We start from the raw sequence: 13,590 nt of genomic DNA on the forward strand, positions 1-13,590 counted from the left end.
GCAACCTGCTCACTGCCTTAGCCTGGAACAAGATCTCTTAACTCCTACAATCCTCTTAGCTTCTTGTGGAGACCTAAATCCACCACACTGTGCCCCTCAATATACATAACAGGTGGGGTGGAACAGCATCTCCAGCCTTTGCCTAGACAGTATATGCAACTGAGTAACTGTAGTCAACAAGCACACCGCCAGTGCATGTGGACATCATGGGAAGGGGAAGGGACACACTGCAGGGCACCTGGAACTGGCCTCACTTCGCTGCTTTTGGAGTCAGTAGGTAAAACCTGCATGGGTCAAAAGGGCAGACTCGGCGGCAAACTCAGCTGTGCTCACACCTGCATTAGGACTCGTTCCAAAGCAGTCACACTAACCACACAACAGCCATTCCTACTGTCAAGGTGACAGCTGCCAAGCCCCACCCAGACCCTTTCAAGGCAAGATTACCTTTCAATCCAGATGCTCCAGGGAGTCCAATTGGACCAGTGGGTCCCACATCACCCTTAATGCCTCGCAAGCCAAGAACACCAGGGAAACCTGGATTGCCTGTGTCACCTTGGTCAGAAGCTGGGCCAGGGGGCCCTCGTGGTCCTGGAGGACCTGGAAGACCTAGAGACAACAGGAGTAATTAGCACAATCTGCTCCTCGGGCAAAGGAAAAGCTGAGTTTACCCTCGGTGTGTCTTTCTAGAGGACAGTCACGGTTCAGGTGTCTGTATTTTCAGGGGTGTCCTCTTCCTGAAGGAAAAGAACCAGACCCCGCCTGCTTAGGTCTCATAAACTTTAAAATCCTTGTAACCACAGTCATTTAGCTTTGAATGCCAGGCCTGAGCATAGCCCTGGTGCCACCTGGTAGCTAGCCTGGTGACTCAGCTGTTCCCTAGGAGAACATGAGCAGTGGCCTCAAATCTTTGGCTAGGGAAAGGTCTAGAGTATCAGCCTCTCCGACAAGGCTGTGAGGTACTGAATGGGTATCAACACCACCATCACAAATCTTTCCAACTATATTTGCTGTCGACCCTACAGCAAATGCTTCTTATGTACCTCTGAGTAGCAATGAAGCTTTGTTGCCTCCCAGCTCACACACTCTCCTTAAAAGGCCTCTCTTCATACCTGAGCTCCCATCAGTTCCTGGATGGCCAGCATCCCCGGGTCTGCCACGTATGTCAGAAGGAAGAGAAGCTCCGGGTGTTCCTGGCAAGCCAGGCAGTCCCACAGGACCAGGAGGACCTACAATAAGAAATACAAAGTGAGAAAGTGTACCCAAAGCTCTTCAGTGATCTTCCCAGACATGGACAGAAGTAGTGGTTGAGTAGTGTTTATATTGAGGAGAACAAGGAGACATCTCAGTACATGCAGGAAAAAATTACCATATTCTGCTGTTCAGGAGAGGTATAGACACTGTGAGAACTATGTAACCAACAGTTTCTCAAACATATAGCCACATCGCAAATTTAACGTGTAGCTGTCAAACTACTATTCACCTCTGTGGCTTTAGGAGTTCTCTTTGGTAATTCTGCTATGATTGATGATGCAACCCATTAACCTGAGCTACAATACATCCTGCTGGGTTTCCAGAATGTCAGTATTTACCCATGTCTCCTGATGAGCCTTTTGGTCCAGGGAATCCTGGAGCTCCTCTACCCAAGCCTGGAGAACCTTCTTCACCCTTTGGACCTGGGAGACCTGCAGGGCCTTTCAGTCCAGCTTCACTCAGACCTAATTAAACATGGTTAACAAAGGCAAGAGAGCCTATTTAAATTGCCTAATAGCAGTTAAATTATTACACAAATTGAGTTGTAATTAAAAAAAATTAGCTATTTACTATTCTCTCTGCTGAAAGATTTGGTGCCTCATGTGCTATTCTGGTTGTGCAGAGTGAATTTAAACAATCTGCAAGATGCTGAGAGAGAAGTGTATGACTGTTCTGGTCTTCCCACAAGCTCTTGCACAAGGCTCTGAACAGGATTTCCCTGCCAGCCTGTATGCTGTGTCTCTCAAAAGGATGCAACATAGACTCAGGCTTCTGGTCTTTAAATAATCTAGTGGGCTACATGCTCCAACACGGACAGACCAGTTTCCACATCCCACTGCAGAAGACACACTGAGGCACAAGCGGTGCAGGGCAGGGGCTCCCCAGAAGAGCTGCAGGGACATGTTCCTCATGTCACTCTGGTAAGAGGAAACACTACGCAGCTCTCTCAGATATGAAAATTGTGGAGGATCTATATGCTGCAAATCATTACCTTCCATAGAAAACACAAGTATCATTTGAGTTGTACACATCAAGATTGTTTGTCCATTTTCATGCATAAAATGTCTGCCACAAATTTTAAGTGCTGCTTTATGAGATGACTTTAACTAAACATGTCTCTTTGGAAAGGTCTTTCTCCACCTCTTTACATTTAGTAAAACACTGTTTGCAAAACAGAAGCATGTTCTATTTCATATAGTTAAGAATACAAAACCAACAAACAAACAAAAGAAACAGCAGAAGCTTCCCAAAAGCAGAATCCAGTAACTGATCAAAGATTCTGATTTTACTGATGTCTTTTTCTTGAGCTCCACATAATTGAGGGCTACGGAGAGCAGTAAGGAAACATGCCATCACTAAGCCCAACTCACAGCAAGCATTTGATGCTGCCCTGCTAAAATCAAACACCCATTAGAATGGAAGAGTTTTGTGATTTCATTCCATCAGCTTTCCAGCAGTGACATAGTCCTTCAGAAATACAAGGACAACAATCACCAGAAAAGCCTTTTCACTCCACAGGCTGCATCCTGTTCTTACTGGCATCAAAGAAGAATTTGCTCATGCACATTCAGTATCCTGAGGTTTTTCCTCACGTTATAATTAAATCCAGACCCAGGTGAAACAGGGGAATTTTGGGGGGAACACTGCTCTCATGATGGACCAGTGTGTGTATTTCCCCAGCTATGACATTTCTACTACTCCATTACCTGGTGTTCCAGGAGACCCCTTTGTGCCTGGCAAGCCATTCAGACCATTTAAACCCGGAAATCCATGAAACCCTGAAGAGACATTGGGAACACATAAGTGAACAAATAAGCAAATAATCTAGCTAGGTGGAAATGCATACGATGTTTCATGGAGACTGCAACATGTATGAGAAATCTGACACATGGGGCAACACCATATGTAAAGTTTTCATTCACGCAGGACCCCCTCCATGGAAACTTTTCCCACTGCTCTCATGGGTTTTAGCCTCAGTGAACCGCCAGTGACCCAAATCAAGCGAGAGACTCTCCCTTTCCAACCACTCCTCTGCTCATTTCTAGCAGCTGGTGCCTGCACCAGCATTGCCAAGAAACGAGCTGATTTCCCACGCACAGCTGGCCCACACAAAGGAGAGCTGCCTGCCTACACTGACACACTTGGCTGAAACACCAGTTTTCTGACCCTATTGCTCCCCTCCATGTGCATACTCCAGATGTACCTTTAGGTCCAGCTGCTCCATGAGCTCCAGGGAATCCGACAGATCCTGGCTGCCCTGGAGGTCCTGGTGGCCCAGGGGTTCCTCTCAGCCCAGCATTTCCAGGGATTCCTGAAAACAAGCAGAAAAATGTTTCTGTACCACAGATCCAGGCTGGAACAGCTCACAGCTTCCATCTTGCGGCTCCTTAACTCCTAAGATGGGTGAATAAACTACTATGTAGATAAAGCAAAATGAGATCCAAATCTCTCCTCACTACCACTACTGGCATAGCACTTAGCAAACTATTTACTTGACGTACAGCTTTATTTATAAGTCATAGCAATGACATTCTTCATCATCCACCAAGTGACACACTGGAACAGTTCACATACTGCATAACTAATTAAATTGGTTTTCAAACAAAATATTCTAATAACAACTGTCACTGCCATCTTTAATCTTGAGAACAATTTGAGAATATACCTGCTAGTTACACCACTACCCAAAGACACTTATAGCCATCCTTCTGGGTAGGTTTGGCTCTGGAGAGGGAACAGACAGAAGTGTTGCGATGGAAGATTTCAGAGCAGCCTTGCCCATAAGCAGCTGCAAAGAAGTTGCTACTGCTTCTACCTGAGGTCTTCTCTATTTGTTAAAGGAATTCCTTTAGGTTTCAATGTGTGGGATTCACATGGTTGACCCACAGGATCAGTCATGATGAGACAAGGTGACACCTTACACTAGTGTCAACAAAATTCCCGTCTTCTTCTTTAAGCCTCAGCTAAGACAAGCCAGCCAGGGCTAAGGAAACAGCCAGGTGAGGTGGTTCCACAGTCCCACCATGAACTTCAGAACTTAGATGCCTAATCCAGTACCTGCTGGTCCTTCTCGGCCAAGATCTCCTGGGCTGCCTTTGAGCCCACTGACCCCAGTGTTTCCTGGGTAGCCTGGTTCTCCCTTGGGTCCTTCTCTCCCTCTCTCTCCTGAAAGGATAAAAACAGATGACATGCCAGAGCACAAGTCAAACTGCAGGAAGGAGTGAGGAGAATAAGAAACATGTTATGTTGAGGCTGCAGCACTTGTGTCTGCTTAGCCAAGGTCTGGGCTCTGGACTGGACTCCCTTGATGGCAAACACCAGTGCAAGTTCACAAGCTCCTTCTCAAGACATGAAGTGGGACCCAGCGTTAGAGTTGGGCTGCTCTCTAACATGTTCATTATCATCCAGACTGGTGCCCCACCTGGATTCCAGACTCCTCAAATCTCACTGCCAGGAGAGGGCTAAGGTATTTAAATTTATAGATCACAAAAATACCCAAATTGGGCAATGCCATCCAGCTTCATCTCTAGAATTTTACATTATTGAAGTGAGCAATCAAGGGCTAACTTTACCTGGGAAGCCCGGGTCCCCTCGCTCTCCTTTTGCTCCAGCAATACCAGGAATGCCAACAGACTCTCCCTGGTCACCTGGAAAAGACAGACAAGGTGGGAAGGCAATTCCCTAATGGACTGTGGGGAGCAGTTTTCAGGGCTACTCAACAGCCTTGTTTATGAAAATAAACCTCGCTTACGCTTCAAATCCAAGGAGCAAACAAAGACAATAGTAAGTGACGTACTTGAGTTTGAAAATGCTTCAACAGCAACAGATGCGAATTCACCCATGCAAGTGCATGATAAGACAAATATTTATGGGTAATTGCACCACATCCTGCCCTTTATACTTTTGACACAAGGAGATGAGAGAGAAGGGTGCCTCTCGTACTGTCCAACATGCTCTGCACAGTGCCGTGGCCAAACTTCCAAAAGACCATAAAGTATTCAGACATTTGGCTTGGGACTGGTCTCATCCGAAAGAAGCCCCTTATGAGGAGACATGTCATTTGAAGCCAGTCACTGGAGAGCAACAGACACTTCTAGAACACTCCTCATTCATTTCAGTCATGCATGTTAGGACTGTGTGTACTGAAAGACCACAGACACTATGGAAGATTTCTTACCCTTTGGACCAGGGAGGCCAATAGGTCCTGGGAATCCAAGTGCTCCAGTGATACCATCTGGACCCTGAAAACAAACAAACAAACAAATAGATCACACCAAACAAAACCACAAATTAGCCTTTGCTTTTTATTCTTGCTGTTCCAAGTTTGAGTCATGAGGGATAACAGACCACAAAGATGTAGGAAGGAGTAGTATTTGAAGTGTCATTCAACAATACGAGCCAAATGAAAATAACCTGGAAGTTTTGTAAGGAAAAATCCTGCTCATTTCTGCTGCTTTGCCACAGAAGCACCAATTACAACACAGGATTTTCCTGAGAGGACTTAGAGAAGATGAAGATACTTAAGAAGGTATTTACCCTCTCTCCTGGCATTCCTGGAAATCCCACGATACCATGTGCACCCTTCTGTCCCGGCAGCCCAGGCTGTCCAGGTGGACCGGGGAAGCCTGGGTCACCATGAAGACCTTTCTCTTTGCTTGCTGACCCCACTGGACCAGGGAGACCAGGCTGTCCACGGCTGCCTGGGATTCCTTTATCACCTGGGTTTACAAAAGAGTGTAATTTCATTTAATAATACAGACGTACAGCTCATTTGGGCCAACTGACCTGTTCCCCAGAGCTCCCCTTTAAGAGAAGGAAGAGATGATGTTAGTGCTGCAGAACAGAGCTTCAAAGGAAATTTGTTTTTTCAAAATTCAGAATTGCCGTATGCAAATCATGCTAGACCGTGAATGACAGAACAGAAAACAGTAATCCTGCAGGGGCCGTCAAAAGGACAGACCATGCTCAACTGAAAATAAGCTCAGTTGCTGAACAACTGACACTGGCAACTAACTACAATGTTGTGAAATACCTCTAGGTCCAGGGAATCCTCCAAGTCCAGCTAACCCAGGATCTCCTTTGTCTCCTTTGAACTGCACTGCCTGTTCTGGAAGCCCAAGAGCAGGAAGACCAGGTGGACCTACATCACCTCTGTCACCTGAAGAAATAAGAAGTCAGTAAATCTTCTTGCAAAATAATCTGAGAAAGGGTATAACACTCGAAGTTGGCAGACAAAACCAGAACTTTTCCATGTCTCCTGATGCAAATTCATCAGTAAGTGCTCAGCATCTTTGGCAACCAGGCCAAAGTATTTCACAAGGAAGAACAGAACACAGCATTTAGAAGAAAACATTAAGTACACAGATATCTTAGAAGAGCTTCCTATGTCCCTCTGCTGCACAGCCAGCAAAAGCCTTTCAGCTGTTTCTCACCTTTTTGACCGTGGAGTCCCACAGCTCCAGGGCTCCCTTTTCCTCCAGCTGTGCCAGGAGCTCCTTTAAACCCATTCACCCCGGGGACACCCGGCAGGCCTGGCATGCCAGGGAAACCAAGCAGGCCAGAAGAGCCTTTCTCGCCTGTATAGAAAAGGTGAGAAACAGAAAGGGAAAATCAGTCTCTTCTGGTATGCTGCATATCCACCTAGCTGGTGGGTAAAGGCAGCATGAGTCCCCCACATCTGAGCAGTAAAACTTCATGGCACGAGCACAGCGAGGCTGCTCCCCTCGTGGGTCTCCACTCAGGGTATTTTCAACCAGCACTTTTCACTTCACCTTTGATAGCTTGGTCCTGCCCCCACTGGACAGCAAAACCCAGTCAATTTCCAAGAGAGCAACATGCAGTTGCATATTAATAGCTCTGCCACTCTCCACCTAAAATAACGCAGAATTCTCCAAGTAGCCAGCTATTGTATTGATGCTTAATGACCATACAGATTGCAAAATTTTATTTCCCCTTCGGTTTGTGCTTTATTCTCTCCCTTCTATAAATTACACTGCTCCTCATTTCTTCAATTTTCTTGCCTTTCTATCTTGATTTACGTGATCCTTTGTCCATAAGGGTCCACGTCCTTTAAGATGGACTTCCTTTTGACCATGATTTGATAATTAAATCCATCATTTGTAATTCACAACTCAGCAGCAAAAGAAATGCATTCCAACACTAGTTGAGAAGTTGTGCTCTTCTGACAAGCTGGGCCTAAAATCAGTATTAATTAGGTTATTTTTTTGTGGACACAGTAATGTCAGGCTATTCCCCTAGTGGAACACATACCTTTTGGCCCAGGGAAACCGGGATGTCCATCTTGACCAAAAGGTCCAGGCGGCCCTAAGAATCCTCTTTCCCCAGGGGATCCTGGTGTACCATCAAGACCTGGGAAGCCTTTCATACCAGCAGGGCCTTGCGGACCTACATCCCCAGCCAAGCCTTTGGCTCCAGGAAGTCCTGAATCAATACAAGAAATAACTCCATAGATTATGTCACACAACACTAGGACAATTTGTGGACAGCTTCCCAAACTCCTTAAACACAGCATTGTTTCTAACATGACGAATGGACCTTACGGCACATGCAGCCTACTAATAGGCATAAAGCTTAGAACTGCAAAAGCATTAGTTATCTAATAAAAAAATACATATGAAGAGGGTTACTGCCTACATCACTACACAACTGGCAAGAGTGAAACCCCTTATGATGTATCGGTTTTTGTCTCCTTTACCAGACACTCAACTGTAGCACACCAGTCTTACCTTTATCATCACCAAGGCAGCCAAACCAGAATGGGCAGCACCATTAATGTCAGCTTCTGCGGCCTGCCCCGGCCTCCGGGTGAACCAGAGATCATTGGAGAGGCTTGTTTTGGCAAGTTTCTTTTCCACATTGGTAGCTCAAGCGTTACTTCCAAGAGCAAATAGCTCAACTAGGGGAATAAGCTTCTGCTTGTCCTGTCACAAAGCCAAGACCATATGCACTGTTTTGCTTCTAAATGTTTCAGGATGCTTCCAGCTGAAGCTTTGTAATGGTTTACACAATTTTAAGTAAAGGCTCAAACCATTGAAAACAGAATGCTCAGATCCGAAGGGAGGAAGAGAAGGAAAAAGTAGGTGGCTTCTGAAAAACGGCATTTGCAGCAGTAGCACCCAATATACGAGCTTCGTTATGCTCAGGGCTTAAACTTTTTGAAGGTACAACCCACTATTTTTAAAAGCAGAACACAAAATGGCTGCTTTATTTAAGAAGGCAAAGAAAACACACACTAAAGGTCTGTATATATTAAGGATTTCCTTATAGGCTTCAGGCTTTGTTACTGTCTGAGCATTCCCACTACAATGGTTCTTTGCCTTCTGGTTTGACTAGCAATAATAAGGGGTATCACCTACAGTCAATGCAATTCTTGTAGCATTAAAAGCTAGGTTGTTAGTCCATGAGCTTTTATGCTACACTGCATTTTCTCACCTTGACAGCCTATGTGAAGAACCCATAACCAAACAGTGTGACATCAGAAATGGAGAGTTGATGATAAATGGAATAGAAACATGGTGAAGGAGAAAACAGACAATATGTAAACAGAAAGAACAAGGGTACCAAAGAAATTAATGATTCAGAGAGACAACAGCAGCAAAAAACTTAATCATTTGGTGCTTGTCATCATAGCAATGGAAGGTTTTTAAAAACAGTTGAAGAAAAGTCATATATGGCAAACAGTCCAAAAATGTAAAACAGTAAGGAGGCAAAAGCAATGTTAATGTTAAAATAAAAAAAAAAAAAGCTTCAAAACTCTGTGATTTTCATCTCAAATGGCGTTACTGCTTTCATTCATTGATTGTCACTGTCCTCCAGCACTGATGCTCTCCATGTCAGAAAGATGAATTATATCACAGACCATTATCTACTAATTCCCAGGTCCCTCTTTGCTTGGTTGTCAAGTCTTGCATATACAGTTATCATTAAACACTTTAGTCTGTGCAGCTTGAGAGATACTGTGGTACTCAAGTGGTGGGTTTTTTTCCCCTTAAAGGGAAGGGCCATAAAATTCTCTTCTGCCCCAGCAACAAGAAAGAGAAGACCAAAGTGCTTGTTCTGAGAAAGCCAACCATTTTTGAATCTATTAGTCACATTCCAAGCAACCCCATATATTAGAAAGTATTTGTCATGAAAATGGCAAATGAAGATTAGTCAATGATACAGCCAGCATGTAAGAGCAGAGATGTTTGAAATACTGAGACATTTAAGATGCTTTCTCCTGTCTTCCTGCTGTACTTCTTACAGCCTAGGCAGGAGGCAAAGGCTCAAATCCTGCACTCTCTTACCCCTAACCAGAGGCAGGAGCTCACCCCTAGCAAATGCCAAATCTCTCCCCCACTTAGAATCATAGAATCGCTTCCTCAGCAGTGCAGCATTCAGCTTAGCTCCTTGTCTTCCCCCGAAGGCATTACACACCTGGTGCTCCTGCAAGGCCAACCGACCCCACGGGGCCCGGTTTCCCCTTGATGCCAAAAGGACCTCCAGGACCGGGAGGTCCCCGCAATCCAGGGACACCCGAATATCCTGGATTACCCTGTTCGCCTTTAATACCTAGGAGGCCTGGTCTTCCATCTAACCCTGGGAACAGAGAGATGGAAGGTTACACAACAAATAAAACAAAATTCACACTTTTAATTAAAAAGCAGATTTTAATAAAAGCCTTTGAGTTGCATTAGATTCTAAGAGAAAACCTGCAAATCGTCGCAGCTAAGAGGAATGCTAACACAATATTCTAAGGAAACTGGAAAGAGGAAAGATTTTTGAAAGAAAAACAGTCTGATATTCCCAGATACAAGCAGTATCAGTGCTTACCTTTTGGTCCTGGAAATCCATGATCACCTGTAAGCCCTTTATCACCTGGGAGCCCAGGTCGGCCACGCTCTCCCAGGGCTCCACTCTCAGCACCAAATACATCTCCAGGAGCTCCTTTTGGTCCAGCTAAGCCTGAGGCGCCCATTTTCCCAGGCAGACCATCTGTTCCATCCAGTCCTGGAAGTCCTTGTAATCCTTGCTCTCCCCGAGGCCCAGGGAAGCCTTAGAGAAAACCAGTAAATGTCATAGAGCAGAAGTACAGAATATCTGCTTCCAATAGCATCTCTAACAAAATCAACATTTTAAAAGTTTCCGTGCAAGAAAAAGTTGTTTGGCAAGTTGTAGAAGGTTTCAGTACTGAATTAGAAACAATAATTGGTGACAGAAAGTGATGAAACTGTGTAAAACAGCTAAAATATCCTTTTTTTTTTTACACAAAATCATACTTTAGGAGTATCTGGGAGCTGCAGACAGTTGCAGCTTTACAAGCGTGGTTTCACTAGATGTCAGATTAGGCAAAAAGGACAAAAAAAAGGAGGAAGATGGTAATTTCAGGCTACAGGCAGTATCTCACTACCATAATCAACCACAAAAGCTGCGAAGATTTCACATTCACCACTCCTTTCTTACTCAGCCCTCTATGCCAGACAACTTGTGGCACTGTGGGACAGAAGACACTGCTGTGTGGATGTGTCACACTGCTCGGGGGTTATGTTATGAAATCAGTGACCCCATAAAGATGACATTCCCCCCTTAATTGCAGTGAAAGGATAGAGATTTCTTCAGCCATATCCAGAGAAACCTGACGGATACATAGCAACCTAGCTTTAGGAATATTCCTTCTCCACCTCTGCTGCTTGCTCTTGTATTTACATAACCATCAGAAATCCCCACAGCTAAACTGAGTCCAAACACTGTGTACAGCACGCCTGTACCACAGTACCACATGTGTTTTTTTTTTACACTAAACTTGTAGTTAACCTAAACCGTAACAAAGCACATTATGATGGTCTCTAAAGAAACAAATTGTGTTGGTTGTCCTCTTTTCTTCCAGCAGTGATGTCGTATTACGGGAAGGTAACAAGTATCCTGAACATTTCTTTTGTTTTCTTCCAAGCTGCAACCATGCAGAAATGGCATTTGGAAGGAGCACAATCGAGCTCTCAGTGGAGTGTTATGATGTACCAGGCAGAAAAGTGGCCAAGAAGGCTGGACAACTCATTTGATAAAATATTGTACACATTAATTAGACAATAAAAAGAACTCCAGTAACTTCCCTCTTACCAGGTTCCCCTTGCAAGCCTATTATTCCTGGAGACCCTGGATGTCCTTTTGACCCATGTAATCCAGGTTGGCCTGGAATGCCTGGAAAGCCTTTGCTGCCTTTGGCACCTAAGGGTAAAAATGTATTAATAAATAATATTAATGAATGAATAGTGGAAGACAAAAACACCGCACAAGAAAATAGGATCAGATTCTTTCTGCAAAGCTAGTGTTGAAAACACTCCCTGGATACACAAATTAAGCTAAATTAAGTCTCAAAGCTATGGTTGTTTCATCAGCTACAGAAACACAGAAGGAGAGGGTTTGTGTTCAGAGGCTACTTGAAAGGGAAGAAATGGTGCAGTCATCATGGTCCCCCATGGGATTTAAGCCAGATCTCTTTGGAGAAAAAAAAATAAATAAAAGGAACATTGTTCTGCCAATTAACTCTCTGGAATATCTATCACTTGGAGATTAATTAGTAGGTATTATCTCCCTTGTGGAACAAGTGCTTCTTGGCAGCCAGCCAGTGCATTGCAACCAGCTTGTCTCCCTACCTGGCAATCCTGGAAAGCCGGGAGTCCCTGGGGGCCCATACGCTCCAGGAACGACGCAGGGCAAGGTGATACCTAAAACAAAGAAACACTGGGGTTGCACACAGCCCCTTTCAGAGAGGCGGTCAGAAGAGGAACATGTAGTATCCAGAGGTTTTACAGGACATATCGTAAGTGGTTGTGAGTGAACTTACACACAAACACTGCTGACTTCTCAAATGTGTAATGTCAAGGAAAAGAACGGAGGGTGGAATAGCAAGGGGTTTTTATTTCAGCCTTACTCTCCAACTGCTTCTTCTACAGTCTGTCGGACTAAGAAATAACCACATGGCTTAAAAGGTTAACAGCAGCAAACACAACTTAGCAACTGTGAAGCTCTTTGACTGACTTCTACCTCTCTCTCAAAAAAAAGGCTCTGTACTAGCAATCCCTTTTCAGCAGAATGAAATTCATGTGGCATTATCAGAGTTGCTAGCACATCAGATTTACCTGAAAGATCTCCAACACCTCCAACATTCCTCCTTGTAGGTCACTGGCAATTTGAAGTCACATTCATGCAGTCAGAGAAATTATTATCACAAAAAATAATTCGAGACATTTCAATTCCAGAAATGCTTCCAGTTATTTTAAGAGGAATCTGTGCTAGAACTATAGAATTAGCTCCTAGGCTGTAACAGCTGGCATAGCCTTAAACAGTCATAGATACACTTCCTAAAAATGAAGATCTAAAGGACTTTAAAACTATTTATTCAGAGAGGTTACATTAAGAAGATGACTATTGTACTAAAGGAAATTTGGGGAAAAGAGATGGGGGTTTTTTTCATTACTGAGAACACTCCTATGCACAGAGAAATGGCTGCCTAACTGCACTGGTGCTTAATATTTGCTAATTCAAATCTGGCATGAACCACAAGGCTAATTAAGAATGAGACAATCAGGTACAACAGACACATTGTTTCTCATTTTCTTACGACTCTCTTTGCAGGATCCTTCTATTTAAGCTCCATTCCCAGACTGACAAGCCAAATTTATTCATCAGCCATTCAAGAGCACTCCAAACTGTGACTGCTTTCAGTTCTAAGGAGCTAATCTGCTCTCAACCAGGCAATGCTGGAGGTACTTCCAGCACAGCAACATGAATTAAACACTTCTTTTCAGAAAAGATTAACATGTTCAGATGACTAAAAAACTTTATTAATAAAAGACCCTGAGTCAAACTATTTCCTGGATAAATCCAATCAAATCAGCAAACTTCTGTATGGATAATAAATATGCTTCTTTGCTTCCAACACTGACAGTGGGAATAGGGGCAAAATTACATAAGCCAGGACAAAAACTCATAAAATAACTCAATATGTTTTTTCTGGCGCAAAGTCTGTAAAGATCCCTATGATTTTTTTTGGCCAAAACAGTGCTAAGAATTGGTTCAATTACATTCTTCTTGGATTCCAACGCAGTTCACAAAAGGCTGTGTAAAAATATTGTGACTTGGATGCCTGCATCCAAACAGAGATGGAAAAGTTAAGCTTTCAGTTCAGGGTCCAGCCCCAAACCCAGCCGGGATAGGCAGAGCTGAGCATCCCTCTCTCATGGCGACAAACGAGAGCGATTCTGGTTCGACCTCCCGTTTCTACCCTCTTTCATTCCATGCTCAACCCCGATTCTTGTTATTTCATTATTCAGACCTCTG

The 13,590-nt window shown here is 44.0% G+C and overlaps 1 protein-coding gene across 1 annotated transcript in view; it reads right to left on the reverse strand.

The window, feature by feature from the left end:
* Positions 1 to 13,590, reverse strand: part of COL4A6 (collagen type IV alpha 6 chain) — an 81,002-nt gene that overhangs the window by 6,304 nt on the left and 61,108 nt on the right. Inside the window, exons 22-37 of the mRNA XM_082061597.1 lie at positions 11,904 to 11,975; positions 11,368 to 11,475; positions 10,084 to 10,305; positions 9,688 to 9,849; positions 7,522 to 7,692; positions 6,684 to 6,827; positions 6,284 to 6,409; positions 5,788 to 5,969; positions 5,429 to 5,492; positions 4,824 to 4,898; positions 4,309 to 4,416; positions 3,455 to 3,562; positions 2,958 to 3,029; positions 1,590 to 1,715; positions 1,110 to 1,226; positions 445 to 606 (exon numbers count right to left, since the gene is read on the reverse strand). Of these exons, the coding sequence (XP_081917723.1) occupies positions 445 to 606; positions 1,110 to 1,226; positions 1,590 to 1,715; positions 2,958 to 3,029; positions 3,455 to 3,562; positions 4,309 to 4,416; positions 4,824 to 4,898; positions 5,429 to 5,492; positions 5,788 to 5,969; positions 6,284 to 6,409; positions 6,684 to 6,827; positions 7,522 to 7,692; positions 9,688 to 9,849; positions 10,084 to 10,305; positions 11,368 to 11,475; positions 11,904 to 11,975 (2,019 nt within the window). The remainder of the gene's footprint in view (positions 1 to 444; positions 607 to 1,109; positions 1,227 to 1,589; positions 1,716 to 2,957; positions 3,030 to 3,454; positions 3,563 to 4,308; positions 4,417 to 4,823; positions 4,899 to 5,428; positions 5,493 to 5,787; positions 5,970 to 6,283; positions 6,410 to 6,683; positions 6,828 to 7,521; positions 7,693 to 9,687; positions 9,850 to 10,083; positions 10,306 to 11,367; positions 11,476 to 11,903; positions 11,976 to 13,590) is intronic.

Source organism: Streptopelia decaocto (assembly GCF_964273445.1).
Source record: "Streptopelia decaocto genome assembly, chromosome: 10".
Lineage (NCBI taxonomy): Eukaryota > Metazoa > Chordata > Aves > Columbiformes > Columbidae > Streptopelia > Streptopelia decaocto.